Source organism: Gopherus evgoodei, chromosome 22, assembly GCF_007399415.2.
Source record: "Gopherus evgoodei ecotype Sinaloan lineage chromosome 22, rGopEvg1_v1.p, whole genome shotgun sequence".
NCBI classification, from domain to species: Eukaryota; Metazoa; Chordata; order Testudines; family Testudinidae; genus Gopherus; species Gopherus evgoodei.
Genome location: NC_044343.1, coordinates 703,985 through 728,589, shown reverse-complemented (window position 1 = coordinate 728,589; position 24,605 = coordinate 703,985). Strand labels below are relative to the sequence as shown.

Below are 24,605 nucleotides of genomic sequence, written 5' to 3'. Positions count from 1 at the left end.
GAAAAACAGAACCACGTGTTTAAAAAGAGAGAAGCAGCAGAATGTGAAATGGAGGTGCTTTCTACATTATGAACGTTAGAAAATGCATCCTTTTCAATTGGGTGGAACTAAATCTGTCCTATTTATCTACTCTGTGTGATTTATATGCACAACAACACACTACAAAAAACGGTATTTAAGTTCTATGAACAAGTCCCTGCTCAAAAAGATATACAAAGAATCCCTGAGGGAACCCACGCAGACAGAGATACAGGAAATGAATTACTTAAGGATTAAAGCTGTTTGGGAAAACAGAATTAGAAAAACAAAAACAGCACATAACTATTTACTCTGTTTAGTCTGGATAACAACCCTGTCCTAAATTACTACACTGCTGGCTCTCTACTGTGTTTACTTATGAAATGTGTGTATTTGAGCAACTTTTTCCTTTACTTTGTTTAAAGCTATTTACACACTGTTCATAAAATACATAATACAGAGCAATTTATCCCTCATGCAGATTGACCATAGGACAAATTATTTTGTCATGACCCAGAAAAGTTTTTGGATTTTGTTTTTTTCTAAAGGCAGCAGCAAGAAAACAAAGAAACAACAAGCCTAAGGACACAAGACCAGATTCTAATCTTGAATGCTGCACCACACATCAAAGCACATTTAAAATCAAGTACCATGCACACACAAAGTGCTCTAGCTGATTTTACAGGACACACAGCATGTAATTAATATGTATCCATGCAGTTAAGTACACTCTCTAACAACCATCAAGAGGAAGAAGCAATGAGAAAAACTGAATATTTTAAATACTGAATGTGTTAATAAAGACATTTAAAACAAGGAAAGTGATAGGTTTTTCCCAGATTGCAGAACAGAAGATGCAGCGTACCTTATTATTGGATACTATTTCTGTTTCTGTGCTTTAGAGATTTCACACTTGAAAGATTAACATTTTTTGGTTCCAGACCCAGGATCAGTTAAAGCCAGAGCACAGAAAGATAAATCTCTATTATCTCATTGAGCAAACAAATGAGACTTCTCTCGAGCACTTTACTGGAGTTAAATACAAGTTAATAAAGAAACTGGACCCACAGGAAAACAGCCAGCTAACTCCCTTTTATATATTTAGTTTCTGAAGTTGCAGGGATTGTGGAAACACCTGTACAGAGACTTCTTGCCAGCCTAGTTGTTACAGAAAGGTTAAAGAGTTTATGTAGAAGAGTTTATGTTCTCGGTGGTAACTATAAAACACCCTCTTGCTTATATATAGTCTGATTTACTATTATTGTATATGGCTTTTGTTCTACATTTGTTCAGAGCCTAGCATGGGGGGCTGGGGGCAGGAGGGAGGAGAAGAAGAGGGTGTGTGTGTCCTGATCCTGGTCCATGACTAGGGCTCCTAACTGCTCTGGTAGTAATAATAATGGCTTTTAATGCCTTCGCATCTACATGCAATGTAAACAAATTATGGACATGCTGAGAAGCAATACTTTGAATCTCCTCATTCTTATTCATTTAGAGTATTGGCCAGATTTTTTTATATTTACCAGGTACCTCGTATTTAATAAAAATATGCCAGTGCATACATGTGAATCCAGTACCATCAATAAATGCACACTGTGACACTCCAGTGCCATATGCCCCAGAATGGTAATTTTACCCTATATGCACACACCCAAAAATATGACCCATCTATTTTAACTGCATTAAGACTAGTTCACTGCAGGATGCCCCAGGTACAAGCAACTAAATCAAAGTATTTATGAACAGATGAAATAATCTGAAACGAACCTTGACTGCTTTCCCAAACCTTTCCAAATTAATTCCCTTTTTGGCTACAGGAAGTTGATGATGTTTCAGTCCCAAAATTTGTAACTTAGTTTCATTGATATCTTGTGCTCGCCACATCTATGTAGTATCCTGATGTTGTAGCCCATCTTCTGTTTAGATTAAGCACTTGAGGCAGGAGCTGTCTTTGTTGTGCATGCACAGTGCCTGGTACAATGGGGCCCTGGTACCCAAATGGGGCCTCTACCATAATACAAACACACTCCACAAAATAAATTAGGACCTGAAACAGGATCTTTAACTAAGTACTTTCACAACTATAATGTTACAGCATAAGCTTTTTGGAGAGGGGATACTTTTAATTTTTTGCAATGGTTAGGTGCTTTATAAAGCAAGACAAATCAATACATGAATAAAAGATTTTACTACCTCATCCTTAAACTTTTGCTGGGAGATCATTCCTTCAAGATGTGTTTTCTTACCTGTTCTAATTTGAAAATGTGTTGATTGAAGTAATACTGAAGCTGCTCATTTGCATAATTTATGCAGAACTGTTCAAAACTGTTGGTTTCAAAATCTTCAAATCCAAATATATCGAGCACACCAATGGACAAGCACTAAGAAAACAATGCAGAAGTCCTGTTAGGTAGGCCATCGTGAAAGTGAGCTAATCATACAATTACAGCTGTGGTTGTTGACCATGCACTAAGCATGAGAATTACTGTCTATTCTAATATGACTGGCATGTTTAAAATTTTAACAAACACTTTTCAAGATGATAGAAGATCATTGCCTTTTTGACACCTATCATGAAATCCCAGCTCCAGTGAAGTCATTGAGAATATTACCACTAACTTCAACTGGGCCAGGATTTCACTCCAGATATTTGAGAGTACTTTGGTAGCGTTATGTGCACAACTGCAATGGCTGAGTTTAGAAGGGTATTATTTCTCGTGAAGAACTTACACTAACAGATTCTTCCATATCCTTCTTATTAAGAAGCGCATGATTAATTCGCAGAACAATCCAGTCAAACAGGGCACTGTACAGTGACTTTGCCATTGAATCACGAGCTGTTATAGCCTGCAGATAAAAAACAGTTCATTAAGTTGGCCTGAAATATGAGGACTTGCAGTATCAGTCAGAAAAAATCAGATTACTCCAATGTCGAACCTTCCACTGGCACAGTATAAGGGCTTTCAGTGCCCGAGCTTCGGTTTTGTTTGTTTTCATTTTAACATTCATTTGTACTGACTCACTAAATCTATAATACATAACTTTTTCCACAAGCTGACAATGGGAGTTTGGCCATGTCTATTTAAAATATGTATTTAAGTTAATAAAGTAAAAATCCCACAGCAATCCAACATGATATTCACAGCTCAGATGTAATCAGGGACTATTTTCTGGTTAGCGATTTTAAAGAGTAAGAAAAGCCCAAGACAACTGTTCTAGCACTTTTACCAACAGACTCACAATGCAGGTCAGTTATAGGGTAAATGGGCCAAGTTCCTTCTTCTAATGCCTTTAGACACTCACCTCACTGAGACTATATGGCAGGATAAGTTTGTCATTAGCAGTCACTGTTTTTCTTTTTGTCAGCACTTCGACTAAAACTTCTCGTTTGACCTTCACACAAAAAGCAAGAAAAACAAGAATTACTGACAACCTTAAACATTAGCTACCTGACCAACAGCAATATGGTAACAGCGGTAGTTACTAATTCCTCAGATGCCTATGTCAAACCCTTAGGACAAGTCCTTGAGCTTCTTAAAATCCTTTTTTCAGTTTACATGCAGTTAAGATTGATTTCTGTGGTGGGAAGTCCCCAGTGCTGCCAAGCTAAGCTCCACTTCTCTGCTCCTGATACAGAGCTGAAGAACTAACAGAGTAACCAGATTTTACCATTCCCATCTTGTGGGTTGCGTTTCACTCCCTTTATCTCTCCCTAGCCCTAAGAAAGTCACTCACAGCGTGCACATTCCTATTCACTATAGCAAACTGGCTCCCTTCCCCAATAAGATACCCCGGCAATACTCCTATGTCAGTTCTGAGGCACGCTGAACTTGAATGCTCCCAAGAAGTTACTGAGGCAGAACATGACAGTAGCTTAATGTTTACGGTACTGATTAAAGGGCATACTCTACCTTCAGAAGCTGAGAGAGGGTGTCCAGTACTTCTGTGGGTCCCACTTCCAACCCTTCATCCCGACCTGTGGCTCTCTTCTTGTAGGTAACGTTGCCCAAGTAAAGAATAGCTGAGAGTACTGAAAAGATCCTGAAGAAGAAAAACAATAGCGTCTTTTTAAAAATTGATGTTCTAATTGAAGTTAACAGGTTAATACAGCCAGAATGCATAACAGAAACACAGCCACATCTATTTAAAGAGATATAGATAACACAACTGGCCTATGGCAGCCCACAAAAGCAGCCCTTTACTTTCCCTGTTTTCTAATGGCCTTAGCAAAGTAAATATAGTTTTGATGTCTTACAAATTAGAACACACCACACCATTCTGTTCATAATGTATTTTTACAGAACAGACAGCAATACAGACTACTTCACATCAATTGCACTCCAATACATGAACACTAACCGGCTGTCTGCAGAAAGAGGCCAAACAATTCTACTTACTGTTTTTTAGTTGCTGGAAGAAAGCCAACCATCTCCATGGCTTGTTTTAATCTTTCAAAATCATGGCGCAGATCTTCCCCATCTTCTATTTTCAAGTTATGCTACAGAAAAGCCCCACAATAATTCAGTTCACATAAACACATTGAACAACAGAGATACTGGCACAACTCAAAGTGCAGGCCTGAAGCAATTTTTGTTTTGCTCTGGCAAAGTCCAGAATTTTGTTTTATTTCAATTTTCTTACAGCAACTGCAAGACTAAGCTCTTATGTCAACGCATCCTCTGTCCCGTGTCCTCAACCAGCCTCCAGCTGAAAGATGCTATAAGCACAATCAACAGTCTTCAAACACAAAGTGCAGTCTAATTCCTGATATTGAGGGTGCGAACATCTCTAAAATGGTTGTACAAAGGGAATTTTGTGTCATGTCAATATGGTGCTCATGAGTTCATCTTTAGGACCTGCCATGATCTCTAATATGGGGCCCAGAAAGCTGAAGCACAGACAAGTCTGGTGAGAGTTAAGTCTCGCTCACAGAGAGAAGAGTAATGAGTGGTTCATACCACAGTTTGTGATGTTGATGCTCATGCTGCTGCATAGCTAAGAAGCAATGTTTTGTCAAAAAGCCACCTTTGCCATTTGAACTAGTTTCTAGATACAGAATCATCACAGGACACAAGAGGAAACAAAGATTCTCTGCTCTGGTATCCTTTATCACTACAACTTCTCAAAGAGGGACACCGCACCTTCATCACTGAAGTTACGCACAGAGTACCACTGTTTACCTGATTGAGGTAGAAATAATCTTCAGGCTGCTTGAGGTGAAATTCTTTACGTTCTTCCTCACTGACTCCAAGTAACAAATAATAAAACACATGGTAGTTCCTATAGATTGAAACATATTTCTACTTAATGAAGATATGACATTGGTTTCTCTTTAAGCCTTACATGCTTCCAAATTGATAAAAAGGCACCTTTGCCATAATTACTACATTACATATCATTAGTGACACATATAGTGTTTAGAAAAAAAATCCCGAGGAAGAAAATTACTCTTATCCTCTCATTTGTTCTTTATTATTAAAGTAATAAATAAAGAATTGTACTTCTGTTGTAGAGAATTTACTTAGAAAAAGTAAAAGTGCATAATTTGTTTTCCCAGCACATACATCCAGATAAGCAGCACTGGTTCGAGACGAAGAAACCTTTATATGAAATTTCAAAATGGCTAAAGTATTTCCTCTTCCTGGGTCCACTGTCACAAATTAACTTGTATGTAGCAGTATTCAAGTGCACAGAGGGAAGGTGCTTAAAGGTGACTTGCAAAGGGAAAAGAACTCGGCTGGCGTCCATTTGCTTTTATGATGACTGGAAAACTAGTGTCAAGAAACAGCATTTTAACTTCAATTGCTAGTTAACATGTTGGATAAAGAAAGTCTTTGTACTCCCACTCCCACTCATGTCATAGAGCTCACAAGAGATCCAAGACAGACCCCAGCCTCCAACTGTTCTTCCACCAAAACTGGGCTTGATACTTCAGATATTTAAGGTTTCAAAACAAAACAAAACAAAACAAAACTAGCGGAAAAGTTCTCTGAAAAACCTTCAGGCCTTCTACATAAATCATAAGTAGCGGGGGAGGGGGAACCCAATTTGTGAAAAACTTTGTGCAAATCACCTTTAAAAATGTTCAATGTTTATTAGCTCTAAGAAATACTGGCACCATGACATGACTGAGTTAACTTTATTTTCATAACTCTAAAGAATCCTTATTATCTGATCAGGACTGGCAGCCATCATGCTAGGAGTATATTTCGAGAGAGCACTGATCAGTACATATTTAGTCAGTATTCATTTGGGTTCAGTCCAGTCTTTTGACAGATACACAAACTGCTGATGACCTGCACACACGTACCAACAGTTCACCCCAAACTCTTCTCATTTTGATCCAATCTCTTGTCATGAGAATTAGAGAATTGTGGAATTTCATTTATATGAAAAGACTGTGCTTAGAGAGGTGGACATCACTGATTGTGGAAGAGACATTCAAACAGACAGTACAAAATACAAATCTCCTCTTACCTTTCATCCTTTTCCTGAGAGACCAGGCGAGATTTTTCAAGCAGATATTTTTCAACAACAGCCCTGCAATCCCCCAAAAGAAATAAAACATGAAGGGGCAACACAGTCAAACAGAGCATCTGTATATTAAACACTAAACAGCAACTAGCTACAAGTGAGTTTATGAAGATTTCATATACCCTAGAGCTCAGGGTAGAATGACCTCATTGTCACCTCTGATCGCCTGAGACAAAAAGCTCAGTCGTATTGTGCTGGCTTTGAGAGGATACAGTGAGAATGCTTGAAATGGACAGCTACCCTGAGGAACAATTATCTTTTTGGTGCTTTATCTTGGTAGATCTGAATGGAAAAAGATTAAACTAAGATGAGCTGTTGCTGTAAAACCATAAATACTGTACACAACTTGATTTTGCCAGTACAGCTGCTTATCACTTTAGTGACTCAAGCAAGGGCCACAACATGCAGAGAGAATATAACAGAAACATTGTTGCCAGACTTCCTGAATTTCCTGGCCCATACTGGACCACCTCACCAGCCACAGTGGGAGGCCAGAAAGTAGGGAACTCTATGTTGGAAACTGTATGGCGAGTAAGCGACAGAACAATCTACTCTTCCACGGGGGATACAAATGGACAAAGAATGAAGCCAGAGCTGAAGTAGCCTTTTCTCAGGCTGGAGACGGAAAACAAATGAATTCACATGGTACCAATCTCCTGAGTTGGGGTGACTTCATCTGTAAAGATGCCAGAATAATACTCAAAGCACTGAAACAGAGTGGAGGCTTGTTGTTCATCTCTGACGTGTTTAAGAAACAGCAATGATATAAATCAGACTTTTCAATGGAACATTGCATCAAAACCCCAGAAACAGTTAACTGTTACAATTTCAATACCTGGCATAACACAGACAGGTTTGCAGCATAAACCAGAACTCCTTTTTAATGTTCTAAACTATCTCATTCCACCTCATGAAAGCAGAACTTTTAATGTGTTTACAGAAACATGTGGTGTGATGCTGCTATGTATTCTTTATACATACATAGTTTATTCACCAAGACAGAAATAGATTTCAGCATATGACATTAGATGGATAATTAAGTGCAAAGACAACATATAAGAGGCAATTGGACAAAACCTATTACTTGTAATGAAGGATCCAGTATAACATCTAATTGTTGCTGTAGTAAATAACCTTTAATCGCTTTATACAACTGATATAAAGTTACTCCACTTTTGGATAGGAGCACTCCTAAAGAATAACCTGCAATGTTTAGTGTCTATTGCAGAGTTCAAGTTATATTTAGACACCATCATACTGATTTTTAATGAGTTTTTTAACTACGATCCACTAGCTAAAATGAAACTACATTTGGGAACATTTTTTGCCAACACACATCAAATCCTCCACTCCTCTTCAGCTACATTAAGCCCAAGTAATAGCTAATGCATGTGTACGGAGTTTTAACTACCTTGTTTAGTGTCGTCATTTTCTCCTGCACCTGTCTTTCAACTGGTGTATGACTTCTCTAAAAACAAAAAACAACAAAACTTCCTCACTTCTATTTTACTTCTCCCCGAACTTTTTTCAAACAGTAGATCTGAAACTATTTTAAATTACAACATGGAGAGGAAAATGGATGACATGGAACAGCCATCATTTAGCAGGAAATTAAATATACAGTGACAATCCAAGAACACAGTAGGTCAGACCAATGGCCCATCTAGCCCAGTATCCTATCTTCTGACAGTGGTCAATGCCTGGTACTTCACAGAGAATGAACAGGACAGTTAATCATCAAGTGATCCATCCCCTCTTGCCCATTCCCAGATTCTGGCAAACAGAGGCTAGGGACACTTCAGAGCACGGCTTTGCATTCCTGCTATACTAGCTAATAGCCATTGATGGACCTATCCTCCATGAAATTATCTAGTTCTTTTTTGAACCCTGTTTATAGTCTGGGCCTTCACAACATCCCCTGGCCAGGAGTTCTGCAAGTAAACTGTGCCTATTAATTTAATTTGGTGACCCCTAGTTCTTGTGTTATGAGAAGTAAATAACACTTCCTTATTTACTTTCTCCACATCAGTCATAATTTTATAGACCTCTATCATATCCCCCCTAGATGTCTCTTTTCCAAACTGAAGAGTTCCACTCTTATTAATCTCCCCTCATATGGAAGTTGTTCCATACCCCTAATCATTTTAGTTGCCCTTTTCTGTATCTTTTCCATTTCCAATATATCTTCTTTGAGATGGGGCGAACAAATCTGCATGCAGTATTCAAGATGTGGGCATACCATGGATTTATATAGAGGCAATATGACATTTTTGTCTTATTATCTCCCCCTTTCCTAATGATTCCCAATGTTCTGTTTGCTTTTTTGACTGCCGCTGCACATTGAGCGGATGTTTTTAGAGAACTATCCGCAATAACTCCAAGATCTCTCTCTTGAGTGGTAACAGCTAACTTAGACCCCACCATTTTATATGTATAATTGAGATTATGTTTTCCAACGTGCATTACTTTACATTTATCAACACTGAATTTCATCTGCCATTTTGTTGCCCTGTCACCCAGTTTTGCGAGATCCTTTTGTAGCTCTTCACAGTCTGCCTGGGTCTTAACTATCTTGAGTAGTTTTGTATCATGTCTAAATTTTGCCATCTATTTGTTGAACAGCACTGGTCCCACTACAGACCCTTGGTGGACACATTTGTTTTCCTCTCCATTCTGAAAACTGATAATTTAATCCCACCCTTTGATTCCTATCTTTTACTGATTCATGAGAGGACCTTATCTCTTATCCCATGACAGCTTACTTTGCTTAAGAGCCTTTGATGAGCGACCCTTATCAAATGTTTTCTGAAAATATAAATACGCTATATCCACTGTATCACCCTTGTCCACATCCTTGTTGACCCCCTCAAAGAATTCTAGTAGATTGGTGAGGCATGATTTCCCTTTACAAAAAACATGTTGACTCTTCCCCAACAAATCATGTTCATCTATGTGTCTGACAATTCTGTTCTTTACCATAGGTTCAACCAGTTTACCTGGTACTGAAGTCAGACTTACCGGCCTGTAATTGCTGGGATCGCCTCTGGAGCCTTTTTAAAAATTGACATCACATTAGCTATCTGCCAGTCATCTGGTACAGAAGCTGATTTAAGTGATAGCTTACATACCACAGTTAGTAGTTCTGCAGTTTCACATTTGAGTTCCTTCAGAACTCTTGGATGAATATCATCTGGTCCTGGTGACTTACTGATGTTAAATTTATCAATTTTTTTCTAAAACCTCCTCTAATAATACCTCAATCTGGGACAGTTCCTCAGATTTGCCACCTTAAAAAAATGGCTCAGAGTTGGAATCTCCCTTATATCCTCAGCCATGAAGACTGATGCAAAGAATTCATTTAGTTTCTCCACAATGGCTTCATCTTCCTTATGTGATCCTTTAGCATCTTGTTGTTAGTAGCTACCGGTGCGGTGCTCTGTTCTTGCTTGATGATGATAACAGTTGGCTGCGTGCGTGTTCCCTCTGTGTGCTGTCCCGGCTCTGCATAGATAGCTGACACAGCAAACCCCGAGAGAACCCCCAAAGACCACAGACTCTAGTAAGGTACGAAGGAACCCAAGCACAGTAATAGTTTCCTATAGACTCTACAGGATATACTACGAATATGTGACCCCTGGCAGTGGACACAGCTCAGTCAGTGGCAGGACTTTTCCACTGCCCCCTAGGCTGGCCAAAGAGGCGCACTCCGGGACCTACTTTTATACAGTTACAGGACAGATTACTCATCCCTCCTGATGTATTGAGGTACAGCCCCATGGCTCATTAGGGTGCTGTCTCCCCTTTGAACATGTTGTTCCAGACATACAGATCTATCCATCATGCTGTCCTGTCTTTAAGATGCACCTGACTGTTCCTTATGTCATGTTTATGGAGTGTCCTTGTATCAGGCTGTCCAGGTTCCATCTTGGCACAAGTTCCTCTTATTAGCCCTTATGTGTGAACACACCTGCTTCTAACAACCCTCTTCTTGCCAATTTTTGTGAGTGGGGCCTTCCTCTGGCTCACAGCCCAGCTTTTGCTTAGCAGTGTCTGGAATTACTTTGGTTCAGGCTTCAGGCCTCAGACTAGGCCTCTGACACAAGAGTTTATATTTCAGGGCCTCATATTACTACACATCTCAATCGTCCAGTGGTCCCACTGGTTGTTCAGCAGCCTTTCTGTTTCTGATGTACTTAAAAAAAAAATTGCTGTTACTTTGTGTGTCTTTGGCTAGCTGTTCTTCAAATTCTTTTTTGGCCTTCCTAATTATATTTTTACATTTTACTTGTCAGAGTTTATGCTCTTATTTTCCTCCATAGGATTTAACTTCCATTTTTTTAAAAGGATGTCTTTTTGCCTCTGCCTCTTTTACTTTGTTGTTTAGACAGAATCTTAACTTGTATTAATTACATTGTTAATTGTATTACTAATTTAAACTGTGCTATTAAAAACATGGCTATGTAGGGATATATTCAAATGAGATAAATTACCTTGGCCAGTGTGGCCTAGCAGACAGAGCACTGGACTGGACTCAGGATATCTGGGCCTATTTCCAGCTCTGCCAGTAGCATGCTGGGTAAGCTTGGGCAAGCCACTTCCCCTGTGTTCACCTCAGCAAACTGGGGATGAGATGAATACTGACCTCTGACCTACTGAGGAAAAACACTAGGTATTGCTTTTACGTGGGCTATGAAAAATCCAAACACAATGAAGTTATGTATCTTTGAAATCACCATCCACAGAAACAGGTCATTCATATAAGAGGAATGCTCAAATGAAAAGCTATTTCAGACTCCATCAAGTCTGCACAAAACTTTAAGAACATACAGTTTATCTCCAGAAAGAACTTCATGCCATACTTACCCTCGGACAATACCATTCTCCAAATAGTTGACTTGAATGAATTTTCCAAAACGACTGGAGTTGTTGTTATGGGCTGTTTTTGCATTTCCGAAAGCCTGTAACAAAGCACAGGGTGAATCTATATTTTCATCAGTGAAACAGAATAAGCTGGTACATAGCTTACACTGTTCATTATTCATTCAACTACTGGTTGGCACTAAGCATCCAAAATCCTAATGAAAGAGCAAGATGCATGTGCTATAAGAGTGAACAGTTTCTAAGACTCCTTTCTTATTTGTCATATATCAGTACATTTTGCTTATCAGACAGTATTTCAGGATTTGAGGAAGGGGGCTCTTAAATTTATTAAAATTACTTTAATATGCAACACAAACAGCCAAGATTAAAGAAAGCTTAACAAAGGAAACCTCAGTTAAACAGCCTGAATTCATTAGAAAGCAAGTATGAGCTTAGAGAAGGATCTTGTGTAGAGGAAGAAAGCTGCAACTACCGAGGAAGTACCTCTCTGTAGTCAAAACCATAAAGTGAGCAAGCTTCCTGTTCCCAAAAATGAATCCCACCCTCTATGTTACAAAGTAATATAAAAGTTGCTTTGTCTTTAAAGAGAAAATATGAAATTAAAGTCTGTTTTGCAAAGTTAGCCTATTTTAATTCTGAGGATTAATAAAACTAATCTTGTATGAAAAATGGAAGTTCACAGATATGGCTTTGGTTAGCAGAAATTCATCTTGCAATTGGTCTCAGAGTGAACTGGTCTTTTCAACATTTTTTCAACTAATGAATGAATTTTAGGTTCATTAGTATTTGTCATGAAGAGACTTGCATGAGCAGCTTTCAGGAGCAGATTTCAGTCTGACAGTCCAAAATCTTTGTCCAGAGAAACAATAATTAGGCTGCTAGAATTTGTTTCTTCTTTTTTTACTTTAATGAATAACTTTCCCCAGGCTCAGAAAAGGATGGAAGAAGAACAACAAATACTGCTGCCAGGACACTAAAAACAGTAGATCACTATCTCCAATGCCTCTAACACAGGGGTTCTCAAACTTCACTGCACCACAATCCCCTTCTGAGACCTAAAATTATTACACAACCCCAGGAGGGGGGACCGAGCCTGAGCCTGCCCAAGCCCCGCTGCCCTTCAGCCCCAGACAAGAGGCCTGTAACCAGAGCCCTGCCACACGGGGCTGAAGCTCTCGGGCTTCAGCGCAGGGGCTCCGGCTTCAGCCATGGGCCCCAGCAAGTCTAAGCCAGCCCTAGCGACCCCATTAAAACAGGGTCGCAACCTACTTTGGGGTCCTGACCCACAATTTGAGAACTGCTGCTCTAACACAATGACATATCTGTTCAGCCTGGCATGCCCCATCTGCAGGGTTCCAATTTAAATGTCATTAACCCACCTACTCAAGCTCTGCCTGTATTTCTGTTACAGATTATAGATCAGTTTTGGCCTAAAATTATTTGAACAACCTTCCCTCTGTGGGCCAATTTACAGACCAGACAGCAGCACATTTACTTGACCTTGATAGTCAGACTTTCAGATGGAAATACGTCAGCAGCAATTTTATTGCCTTTAACCTATGGGGAGTTAAGATACAAAATCTGAGAGTACCAGTCTGGCTTCAATTAATTTTCTGCCACAAACTTCAGGAGGTTTCATCCCTCCTATTGGACTCTAGGGAAAACTCCTGACTGGCAGCCCTGCTACAGGAGCCTGATGGAAGAGTCAAAAAGTTAATTTAGCAGTAGTTGAGGGCAGTAAGCTAGGGATGGGTGGGGCTGGTCAGTTGGAGATGAGCTTTCAGGAGTGGGGGTTCTTGGGATGAGCAATGTGTATATGGAATGAGCAGACAGAAAGGACGTGTATGCATGAGTGAGGAATGAATGGTGTCTGGAATAGACATGGTGCACATGGCATGGGTGGATGTGAGAGTGGAATGAGTGACTGCATCTATGAAGAGTGAGTGGATGGGTGGGTGCAGAATTAGAGGGTACACAACTAAAAGGAAGTGGGTGCAGAGAGAATTTTGCTTGTAGAATGCATGTGTAATGAGTTGGGATAAAGTGAAAGAGAGTGTGTAGTAAATGTGTGGAGTGGGTAATTAGGGTAAATGGGCAATATGTATTCACAGATATATGTACATTTATGTATATTTATGCAAATTAATGTAAACGACCACACATTCATTTTCAAAAGAATCTGCTAGGTTTTGTCTCCAAGCATTGGTGGGTATTGGCTCCCTTTTGATGTAACAGCCAACCAATGTTAAACTTCAAGATGCATTCCATGCCAGGCAGTCTCCCTGTGGAATCTATACCCTAGAAGTGCCCACGGATTTCATGATTATTCAGGTTATGATGGCTCTGGGATGCACAGTCTGTGTATTAATGGAGTGAACCAATTCTGAAGATATCAATAGCTCCAGCACAGGAAGAAAACATTATTGAAACCTGTGCTATCCTAAAGTAGTAAGTTGGGAATTCTGAACAGGAACACTTGCTGCTGCTTAATAGACAGCACTGAAAACAGTTTAATGACACAATATTCCTAACATTTAATTGTGACTTTTTTAAATGTTTATCATTTGGTACTAAATCTTAATAAAGATCCTTTATACAGAAGTCAAGACAAAAATCAAACCAAACTAAGGTATTTTAGCTGAGGTGTATTTAAGGAGACCTTGTCATTTGATTAAAATGCACACAGAAATGACCTAGTGCAGTCAGAGTGTAGAAAGGCAGCAGTTTAGAAGATATTACACTCCCAAGTGTGAACTTTATCTGCAGAAAGTTCTGCCACAAACATTTCCCGTGAAAACTTCAAGCAGCCCCCATTACAAATTCCCAGATGAAATTTATGTTTCCTAACATAATAAATCCATGGAATGATTTCACCGAAAGGCCATGTATGACAGAATCCTGAAAATGACAGCCACGAGTAAACCATTGGGACAGTTATGGCATAAGCATCAATGGCAAATTGCATCAATGCTAATCACGCTGTTTCATTTGCAGTTCTCATTGGAATCCATACTGGTACTAGAGTACACTATGCTGTTGCAGTTGCACTGTCCCACACTGACCAGCACAGATCCCTGAAGTAGTCTCTTCTGAGGAGATTTCTATGGTTTTCTGCTAGCTTTCTGAGAACACATTGTAAGGCATTTGAACACAGATATTTAATGACATTTTCAGGATTGCAGTCAATGAATGTTTACATCCTTCTCAATTGCATATTATACATCAGCTACTAGGATACTGTGCATTAGCTATGGATTTATGATTACAGCTTTGCTTGTGTTATATCACCAGCATTCCTTAATATATTCTTGTAACTACGACCTAACAAGTAACTCTCAATGTTATCTCTTAGATTTTACTCTACTCACAGACACGGACCTCTGAGGGAACATGCAGATAACCCATTTTGGATATGTCTGGTATATTTAGAAAACCTGGCTGATTAATCTACTTTATAGTTAATGGAACGGATGCCAATCTATAAATGGGATTTCTTGTGACATCAGAACAATGAACATCCATGACATAAGAAGTTAAATCTGCCTCTCTCCACCAGGCATTGGTTTAGCTATGGCTTTCACGAGAATGTCAACAATTACCTCTCATTTAGAGTACAAAAAATCAGCAGTAATAAACCTCATCAAACTGCAAATTAGGGAAGACCTGCCCCCTGTAAAGGATCCGTAGACCTACTCTGCAGAGAATCAACCACATGCAAAAATTAGTCTTAAGGCTGTCAGTTTGCCACCTACTCAAATATCCACACAGTGTACTAGGTTTGCCAAGTACAATCTATTTACAAGCAAGCAGGCATCCTAGAGTCAATTAATAAGAAATTCCATAATTCGACGAAGGGGGTATTCACCCACAAAATCTCATGCTCCAATACATCTGTTAGGCCTTGGCTATACTTGGAGGTCTGCAGCACTGTTGGGAGTGGTGCATTATGGGCAGCTATCCCACAGAACACCTCATCCCAATTTGGCGCCGTGGGTTGTGGGAAGGGGACGGAAGGGTGCGGGTCATTCTGCTTCCTGTCCCAACGCCCCGTGATGCATTGCTTTACATCCCAGCAGTCCCTGTTTTTCCGTCCACGTTTGGCGCCATTCTGACTCTCCTAACGGTTTCTGTGCAGCGCCATTTCTGTGGGAAATGGAGCCCGAACTGCTGAGAAGTATGCTGATGAGTCTCACCAGCACATCACGTTTGGCAGTTGAGCTATTCCTTAAGCTCCAAAGTGATGAGGAGTCCGAAGATGATTGCGAATCGCCTGACGTGTACGACACTACATTGCTTGTGGCTTTCACAGAAATGCTCAGCACCATGGAATGCCGCTTTTGGGCTTGGGAAACAAGCACTGAGTGGTGGGATCACATTGTCATGGAAGTCTGAGATGACGAGCAGTGGCTGCAGAACTTTCGGATGAGAAAAGCCACTTTCATGGGATTGTGTGCTGAGCTCGCCCCCACCCTGTGGCGCAAGGACACGAGATTGAGAGCTGCCCTGCTGGTGGAGAAGCAGATGGCTATTGCAATCTGGAAGCTGGCAACTCCAGACAGCTACCGATCGGTTGGGAACCAGTTTGGAGTGGGAAAGTCGACCGTTTGAAGTCGTTTTGATGTAAGTTTGCAGGGCCATTAATCGCATCCTGCTAAGAAGAACCGGACTCTGGGGAACGTGCAGGACATTGTGGATGGCTTTGCACAAATGGGTTTCCCTAACTGTGGAGGGGCGACAGATGGGACGCATATTCCTATTCTGGCACCACCCCACCTAGCATCCGAGTACATTAATCAGAAGGAGGATTTCTCTATGGTTCTCCAGGCACTTGTGGATCACCGTAGGAGTTTCACTGACATTAACACAGGCTGGCCTGGAAAGGTGCATGACGCACGCATCTTTCGGAACACTGGCCTGTTCAGGAAGCTGCACGCAGGGACTTTTTTCCCAGACCGGAAGATCACGGTATGGGACGTTGAAATGCCCATTGTGATCCTTGGAGACCCCGCTTACCCGTTAATGCCTTGGCTCACGAAACCGTATACAGGGAAGCTTGACAGGAGCAAGGACCGGTTCAACTACAGGCTGAGCTGGTGCTGAATGACTGTGGAGTGTGCTTTTGGCCTTTTAAAAGGGCGCTGGCTATCTCTGTATGGGAAGCTAGACTTGGGGGAAAGCAGCAACCCTGCGGTTATATCCACGTGCTGTACCCTCCATAATATTTGTGAAGGGAAGGGTGAAACATTCAGTGAGGCATGGACCTCTGAGTTTCAACGCCTGCAGGCTGAATTTGCACAGCCAGAGAGCAGGGCTACTAGAGAGGCCCAGCACAGGGCTTCAAGGATCAGGGATGCCTTGAGGGAGGAATTTGAGGCTGAAAACCAACTGTAATGTTTGGTGCCTTGCACGGGAGTGAAGTGCAGTGGTTACAATGTTAGTAGGAATCTGTTTTCCTAGCTGATTTGCAGTGCCTGTTTCTTTCCTGGGCTAAGGTGTCCTTTGACTTTCTGCAATAATAATGACTGTTTTCAAAGCCAAGAATTCATTTATTGAAAAGAAAATAACTTTATTGACAGACATACAACATTTTGGGAACCTAAAAGAGCAGGGGGGAGAGGTCGGGAACTGTACAGTCACAGATTTGAATATGTCGTGTCTGGAGTGCTGTGCAATGACTGCTGCAATTCTGGATGCCTATACTGCATGGTGATGGGGGTTGAGTGCAGAGGGTAAGGGTCGTAGTTTTCAGGGCTGGTTGGTGAACGTACAGATGTTGGAGGCAGCTGATGGAGGTAAGAACCTGGATCCTGGGGAAGGGGGTTTGGAGCTGACATTGGGGCACAAGGGAAAGAGCTTTGGGAAGGGGAGGGGGCAGTGCGGTAGTGCTCTGCCTGCATGGCTACCAGCGCCTGAATAGAGTCTGCTTGGTGCGCTAGGATGCTTATCAGCTGCTTTGTGCTTTTCTTCATGGCCGCTGCGTTTCTCTGGCGGATCCTGCTTTCTCTTTCCCTCCAGTCCTGCAGTTTTTTATTCTCTCTTGCAGAGTGATCCATAACTGTTTGCAGCAGGTCGTCTTTGCTTTTATACGGCTTCTTCCACAGGTTTTGGAGTCTTTGAGCTGCTGTTAACACGGGCAGCTGAGAACTCAAGGTCGCTTGTGGAAAGGAAAAAAAGGCCACAGTTAACAGAGGCAGCATTGTTTATATCTCAGACAGTTATACCCAGACAGTGAAGGAGTTTACAGTCTTCACTTTAGCATAATTTTCCCATACCAAAGAGAGCGCACAAAACCCACAAGAGCCCCAAAATGGTGAGTAAGGGGGACTGATTGCTTCAGGGCTGTGCTGGGGTTTCTGTGCATTGGGGAAAGCAAATAGCTGCAGGGGGCACCTACATTGAACACTCTCCCAACATTTTCCACAGGAGTTAATCCTGGAAGATATCTCGCTGCTGCAGGTCACCTGGGAAGAGCGGGAGGGTCTTCTACAGCAATGCAGATTCCGCCCTGGCCCCTATGCAGCTTGCCTGTGTGCAGCAATGGTCCCCCACCCCTCGCAGCACAGTGGTGCTGGACGCGTTAGCCTGACTGGGACAAGGACCACAGTGGCTCTCCCTATAAACTTGCGCAAGCGCATTGCCCACTCTCTGGCTGAAACTTTTGAAGAGATTACCGAGGCTGATTACCGCGACGTGATAGACCACATCAATGGGCTATTCCACATCTAGGCATGCATGCATGCAGCCCTAACCCTCCCTCCTCTCCTGAAACATTTCCATCCTGAAAATAAAAGCTGCTTACCGGGAACCCGCTCCTCTGCTTGTCCTTCACCAAGTACCAGCTGCTGCGACTGGCTACCTTCCTCCTGGCTTGAAAAGAGCTCCCGCTGCATGCCTCTTGGGACTACCGGGGTGTCTCCTCCAACCCCAGTACCCTCACTCTCGGCTCCTCCTCCCCCGCCTCCCCTCCCTGCTCTGAAGTGTCCATCGTGGTCCTCGGATTGGCGGTGGAGTCACCCCCAAGTATCGCGTCCAGCTCTTTGTAAAAACGGCAGGTCGTGGGGGCAGCACCAGAGTGTCTGTTTCCCTCATGGGCTTTGCAATAGGCACTCCGCAGCTCCTTCACTTTAATCCTGGCACTGCATAGCGTACCGGTCCATGGCCCCTTTCCAGCATGGCCCTTGAGATCTGGCCATAGGTATCGTAATTCCTACGGCTGGAGCGCAGCTGGGACTGCACAGCTTCCTCCCCCAAAACACTGATGAGGTCCAGCAACTTGCTACTTGCTCCATGCTGGGACTCGTTGGAGCGTGGAGGCATGGTCACCTGGAAAAGATTCACTGATTGCACTCCACAACCTGGCTGAGCAAACAGGAAGGGGATTTTTAAAATTCCCAGGGCATTTAAAGGGCGGGTTCACCTGAGGCCAAGGCAGTAGAGTTTGAACTTATGAGCAGAGTGGCTGAGCAGGCATTCTGGGATACCTCCGAATACCTCTGGAGGCCAACAACAGCGCTTTTGGTGGCCACACTGGCAGAGCAGCGCTGCATCACCAGCACTGCAGTCATTCCCCAGGCAGAGGTGGAGTACATGCAGCACTGTAGCCAGGGAGATACAGCGCTGTATGTGCCTTGCAAGTGTGGACAGTGAGTAAGTTGCAGTGCTGTAAAGCCACCACCAGCGCTGCAACTCTCCAGTGTAGCCAAGGCCTTAGTCTATAAGGTGCCACAGGACCTCTTTGCTGCTTTTACATAATCCTTGTTTGCTGAAAGACTTTTTAACTGATTACTCATGCAAGCAACACAATGAGATTTAAAACTATCCATGGCTCAGATGACCTCACCTCTGCTATTTAAGTCTAAGCACACATAGCAAATTCTCAAAAGATGATGTAAAATATCTGTTTTATATCGTTTTTGAAACTGTTTATTGGTTTGTCTCATTGTCAATTACCCCATTACTCCCTTTTAATACATTCTAAATAGCCAAAAATTTCAAAATACTGAGTAATGTTTGAACTTACAACCCAAAATCAGAAGCAAATACCACTTCAGCATGCTTTTTACCCCTTACTTCATAGTGCTCTATATCATGGAGAACAGGACTGAGCATTATTTACTGTATAAATTGGTGAGGTTACTAAAATCAAAAGTTACATTTTCCCCTTAAAACCAGCAAGGCTGAACAATGTTTTAACAGGATTACAAGTGCAAGCTACACCAAATTAAGGCAGGTCTAAATTAATTAGAGAATGTGCAGACCCCAGGTAACTGAAAATAAGGATCTATACATGAAAAAAAAATCCCTGCTCACAAACCCAAAGTGAAAGTAACAAGAAAGGAAACCTAGACAGTCAAAGTAGACACTGTGGTTGTCTATTGAAGCACATTTAATGAGGACTTGTAGAACCACAAAGGAACACACTGAGTCCCCACACTGCCTTATAAATAGGATATCATTGGCCACAACTACAAAAGTGAGAAATATTATGAGATAACTGAAGACTGCATTGGAAGAGGATTGGGTATAGGCATAGAGCACTGGTACTTGAACTCAACATATACAATATGGTAACTCCTCGAGGCCTCAACGTGGTCAGGGTCTCATTGTGTGAGGCACTGCACATACAGATAAAACAAAGACAGTGCAAGCCTAGAGCTCAAAATGTAGCATTATGAGGATACAACTAGTGGATAAACAGAGATTTTGGGGTGGAGTGAGGAACACGCAGAAACACCTCCACAGTCAGAGAATCGCCACAGTTCTACAATTTCACTCCGAGCCACTGTGTATGTAGGACCAGAGCCAGAATTAGGTCCACGATGTCCATTTCTAATGACAGAACTGTCCAGTTTTATGCGATTATGCATATTTATTATAAAGAGTGAACTAGTTTCATTGCTTGGGAGATAAAGCAACCCAATAAATCAGGCTCACCATAGTTGGATCCAGTGCTTGACAGACACTCTGCACCCAACTAGCAAACAGGAGGTGGCAAACGGGAGTTTTGCGAGGAAGTTCTTCAGGTGAAGGAGAAGTGACTAGGTGACCTTTGGGGTGAGTTTGCTCTCCACTGGTGGGCCTGCTTGACTGAAATGTATAATGTGGTCTGCTGGGAAGTAGACAGGGCCTGTATGCTGAGCGAGCATAGTTTCCTAATGAACTCTATCCTTTTACCTAATCCCTTTAGAATCCCTTAACAAGAGAGTGGGTCTAACTCAGGGAGAATGAACATTTAAAATGCCAGCTATAAAGCAACTAGAAGAGCTAGCGAACTGGAGAAGCAAGTGGGGGAATTAGAGAGGGAGCAAGAGAGCTAGCTATACCTAAAAAGTATTCTCTAAGTCCAGCAGCAGGGTGGGGGGTATGGCTGTGTATCATTTTATTGCACTGAATGCAGCATGTCTGATTACTTACCTTGTGGGCTGGTGACATGTGTGGTGCATTGGTACAAGCAGCTTATGTTCCTCAGAGATCAAGTATGGGCTCCTGAGACCGGGGTGGGTGAACTGCAGGAGCCAAGGGATGCAGAGGGGGTATATACAATGAGACTTTCTGGGACAACAGAGCAGCCCCACCCCCAGTCTGACTGCCAACCACACTGGTGAGGAGGATGAAAGTCTCAGGGAAGGATAACATTAAGATGGAACACGTGTAGTTGGGGCCCTCCTTCTACATGATGTCATGGTATCTTCTTGTACTGAGGATACTTCTCCAGGAAGGAGACTCCAATTATTAGGAAGAGATAGGTAAAAGTACTGTGAGATTTGATTATTAAAATATCTGGTTTGGTTTTGTGATGACCAGGAGAACTGCATGGAGAATGGCTGGGGGCGGCTCCAGGCATCAGCGAAGCAAGCATGTGCCTGGGGCAGCAAGCCGTGGCGGGCAGCCTGCCAGTCCCTGTGAGGGCTGCAGTCAGGCCACCTTCAGCAGCGTTTCTACGGGAGGTCCACCAGCCCCGTAGTTTCCGCGGCAATTCGGCAGCAGGTACGCTGGCGCGGGACTGGCAGATCACCCACAGAACTGCCACCGAATCCGTGTGACCAAGGCAGACCTCCCACAGAAAAGCCGCCAAAGGTGCCTGACTGCTGTGCTTGGGGCAGCAAAAAACATAGCACCGCCCCTGGCTGGGTACAAAGGTTGTGGACCTTTTGAGATATCTAGACAGATGTATGTACAGTACTGGGGAGGCGCTGGTGGTCGTGGTACTTGTAGATACCAATGGCATAGGTAAAGAAGGAGATAGTTCCTGGAGGCCAAATTTACCGCTGCCAGGGAACAGATTAAAGTCCAGGACCTTGATGGTTGCATTCTCTGAAATGCCTGCCAGTGTTCCACACACAAGGCCAGTTAGAAAGGCAGAACTTCAGGATCTCACTGAGTACATGACACAATGACATTTGGAGGAGGGATTTGGTTTTATTAGGAACTGGAGACTGTTTTAGGACAAAAGGAGCCTATACAGGAAGGATGAGCTCCACCTACACCAACCAAGAGACAGGGAAAGCTGGCAGGTGCGTAGGAGCACACAGTTTGGACAGACACTTCCTTAGGGGAAGATTTATTAACACGATATTCTATATCCTAGTAAAAGGAGGGGACAGAAGTTGACAAAGCAGAGTCAGAAACTGAATAGAAAGTCAAATAAAAAAAGAGTCCATCCAATTACATCACACAAAGGCAGACAACTAAATATTGAACAAATTTTAAAAGTGCTTGATACAAAAGCAAAAAGTCTAAATATTAAGACTGGTGAACTTGAGTGCCTGGCACTAAATGAGGATATTGATCTAATAGGCATCACAGAACTTTGTGTAACAATGAGACTCAATTGGACACAGTAATAGTAGGGTAACAAAATATAAGAATGACAGAGTAGAATGCACTAATAGGTAATGTATCAGAAGGGTAGCCGTGTTAGTCTGGATCTGTAAAAGCAGCAAAGAATCCTGTGGCAGCCTTATAGACTAACAGACGTTTTGGAGCATGAGCTTTCGTGGGTGAATACCCACTTCTTCAGATGCATGTGTGGAAATATCAGGGGCAGGTATATATATGCTAGCAAGCAAGCTAGAGATAACGAGGTCAGTTCAATCAGGGAGGATGGGCCCTGTTCTAGCAGTTGAGGTGTGAAAACCAAGAGAGGAGAAACTGGTTCTGTAGTTGGCAAGCCATTCACAGTCTTTGTTCAATCCTGAGCTGATGGTGTCAAATTTGCAGATGAACTGAAGCTCAGCAGTTTCTCTTTGAAGTCTGGTCCTGAAGTTTTTTTGCTGCAGGATGGCCACCTTAAGGTCTGCTATAGTGTGGCCCTCCTGCAGCAAAAAAACTTCAGGACCAGACTTCAAAGAGAAACTGCTGAGCTTCAGTTCATCTGCAAATTTGACACCATCAGCTCAGGATTGAACAAAGACTGTGAATTGCTTGCCAACTACAGAACCAGTTTCTCCTCTCTTGGTTTTCACACCTCAACTGCTAGAACAGGGCCTCATCCTCCCTGATTGAACTGACCTCGTTATCTCTAGCTTGCTTGCTAGCATATATATACCTGCCCCTGGATATTTCCACCACATGCATCTGAAGAAGTGGGTATTCTCCCACGAAAGCTCATGCTCCAAAACGTCTGTTAGTCTATAAGGTGCCACAGGATTCTTTGCTGCTTTAATAGGGTAATGGCACTATATGTGAAAAAAGCATAGAGTCAAATATATTAAAAAAATCTTAAATGAATCAAACTGTATCATAAAACCTCTACAGATAGACATTCCATGCTTCAATAGCAATAAGAATATACTACTGACAACCTGACCAGGATGGTCATGACCTTCTCATAAACAAATCAGGGAAATACAACCTAGGTGGAGATACTTTAAGGTGGGTTCACTGGTTGGAAAATCCTTTTCAAAGAGTAGTTAAAAGTGGTTCAATATCAAGCTAGAAGGGCATATTGAGTGGGGTACCGCAGGGATTGGTCCTGGGTCCAGTTCTGTTCAATATTTTCAGCAGTGATTTAGGTCATGGCATAGAGAATACACTTACAGAGTTTGTGAACGATAAAAAGCTGGCAGGGGTTGCGAGTGCTTTGGAGGATAGGATTAAAATTCAAAACAATCTAGACAAACTGAAGAAATCATCTCAAGTAAATAGAATGAAATTCAAAAGGGACAAATGCAAAGTATTCCACATAGGAAGGAATAATTTGTTGCATACAAAATGAGAAATGACTGCCTAGGAAGGAGTACTAGGGTAGGGCAATCTAGGGATCATAGTGGATCACAAGCTAAATATGCGTTAACAGTGTAACACTGTTGCAAAAAAAGCAAACATCATTCTGGGATGTATCATCAAGAATGTTGTAAGCATGACATAAGAAGTAATTCTTCCTCTCTACTCTGTGCTGCTAAGGGCTCAACTGGAGTATTGTGTCCAGTTCTGGGCACCACATTTCAGGAAAAATGTGGAAAATTGGAGAAAGTCCAGAGGAGAGCAATAAAAATTATTAGAAGTCTAGAAAACACCTATGAGGGAAGATTGAAAAAACTAGGTTTGTTTAGTCTGGAGAAGAAGACTGGGAGGTGGGAGGAGGGGGGACACACATGATAACAGTCTTCAAGTACATAAAAGGTTGTTACAAGGAGACGGGGGAAAACATTTTCTTGTTAACCTCTGAGGACAGTACAAGAGGCAATGGGCTTAAACTGCAGCAAGGGAGGTTTAGGTTGGACATTAGGAAAAAGTTCCTGTCAGGGAAATTAAGCATCGGAATAAATTGCCTAGGGAGGTTGTGAAATCTCCGTCATTGGAGGTTTTTAAGAGGTTAGACAAACATTTATCAGGAACGGTCCAGTTATTACTTAGTTCTTGCTTGAGAGCAGGGGACTACAGTATCTCTCAAGGTCCCTTCCAGTCCTACATTTCTATGATTCTATGGTGACAGTAATTAGAGAGGCTACATAAAACAGAAAACCAAATCACAATGGAGGATTTCCATTAGCGCCATATTGACTGGGAACATGTCACCTCAGGAAGGATGCAGAGAGATAATTTCTAGATATCATTAATGAACACTTCATGGAGCAGCTAGTCCAGGAACCCACAAGGGGAGAGGCAATTCTTGATTTAGTACAAAGTACACAGAATGTGGTCCAAAGGCGAGTATAACTGAACTGGTC

General features: G+C 42.1%; 1 protein-coding gene across 2 annotated transcripts in view; it reads right to left on the bottom strand.

Annotated features, from left to right (window-relative positions):
• The window catches only part of MYO9B (myosin IXB), an 84,210-nt gene that overhangs the window by 35,109 nt on the left and 24,496 nt on the right, over positions 1–24,605 (bottom strand). For both annotated transcript variants that reach the window (XM_030540057.1, XM_030540056.1), the window contains exons 3-10: positions 11,416–11,510; positions 6,496–6,558; positions 5,199–5,298; positions 4,416–4,516; positions 3,930–4,059; positions 3,322–3,411; positions 2,749–2,865; positions 2,265–2,399 (exon numbers count right to left, since the gene is read on the bottom strand). In XM_030540057.1, coding sequence (XP_030395917.1) covers positions 2,265–2,399; positions 2,749–2,865; positions 3,322–3,411; positions 3,930–4,059; positions 4,416–4,516; positions 5,199–5,298; positions 6,496–6,558; positions 11,416–11,510 — 831 coding nt within the window. The remainder of the gene's footprint in view (positions 1–2,264; positions 2,400–2,748; positions 2,866–3,321; positions 3,412–3,929; positions 4,060–4,415; positions 4,517–5,198; positions 5,299–6,495; positions 6,559–11,415; positions 11,511–24,605) is intronic.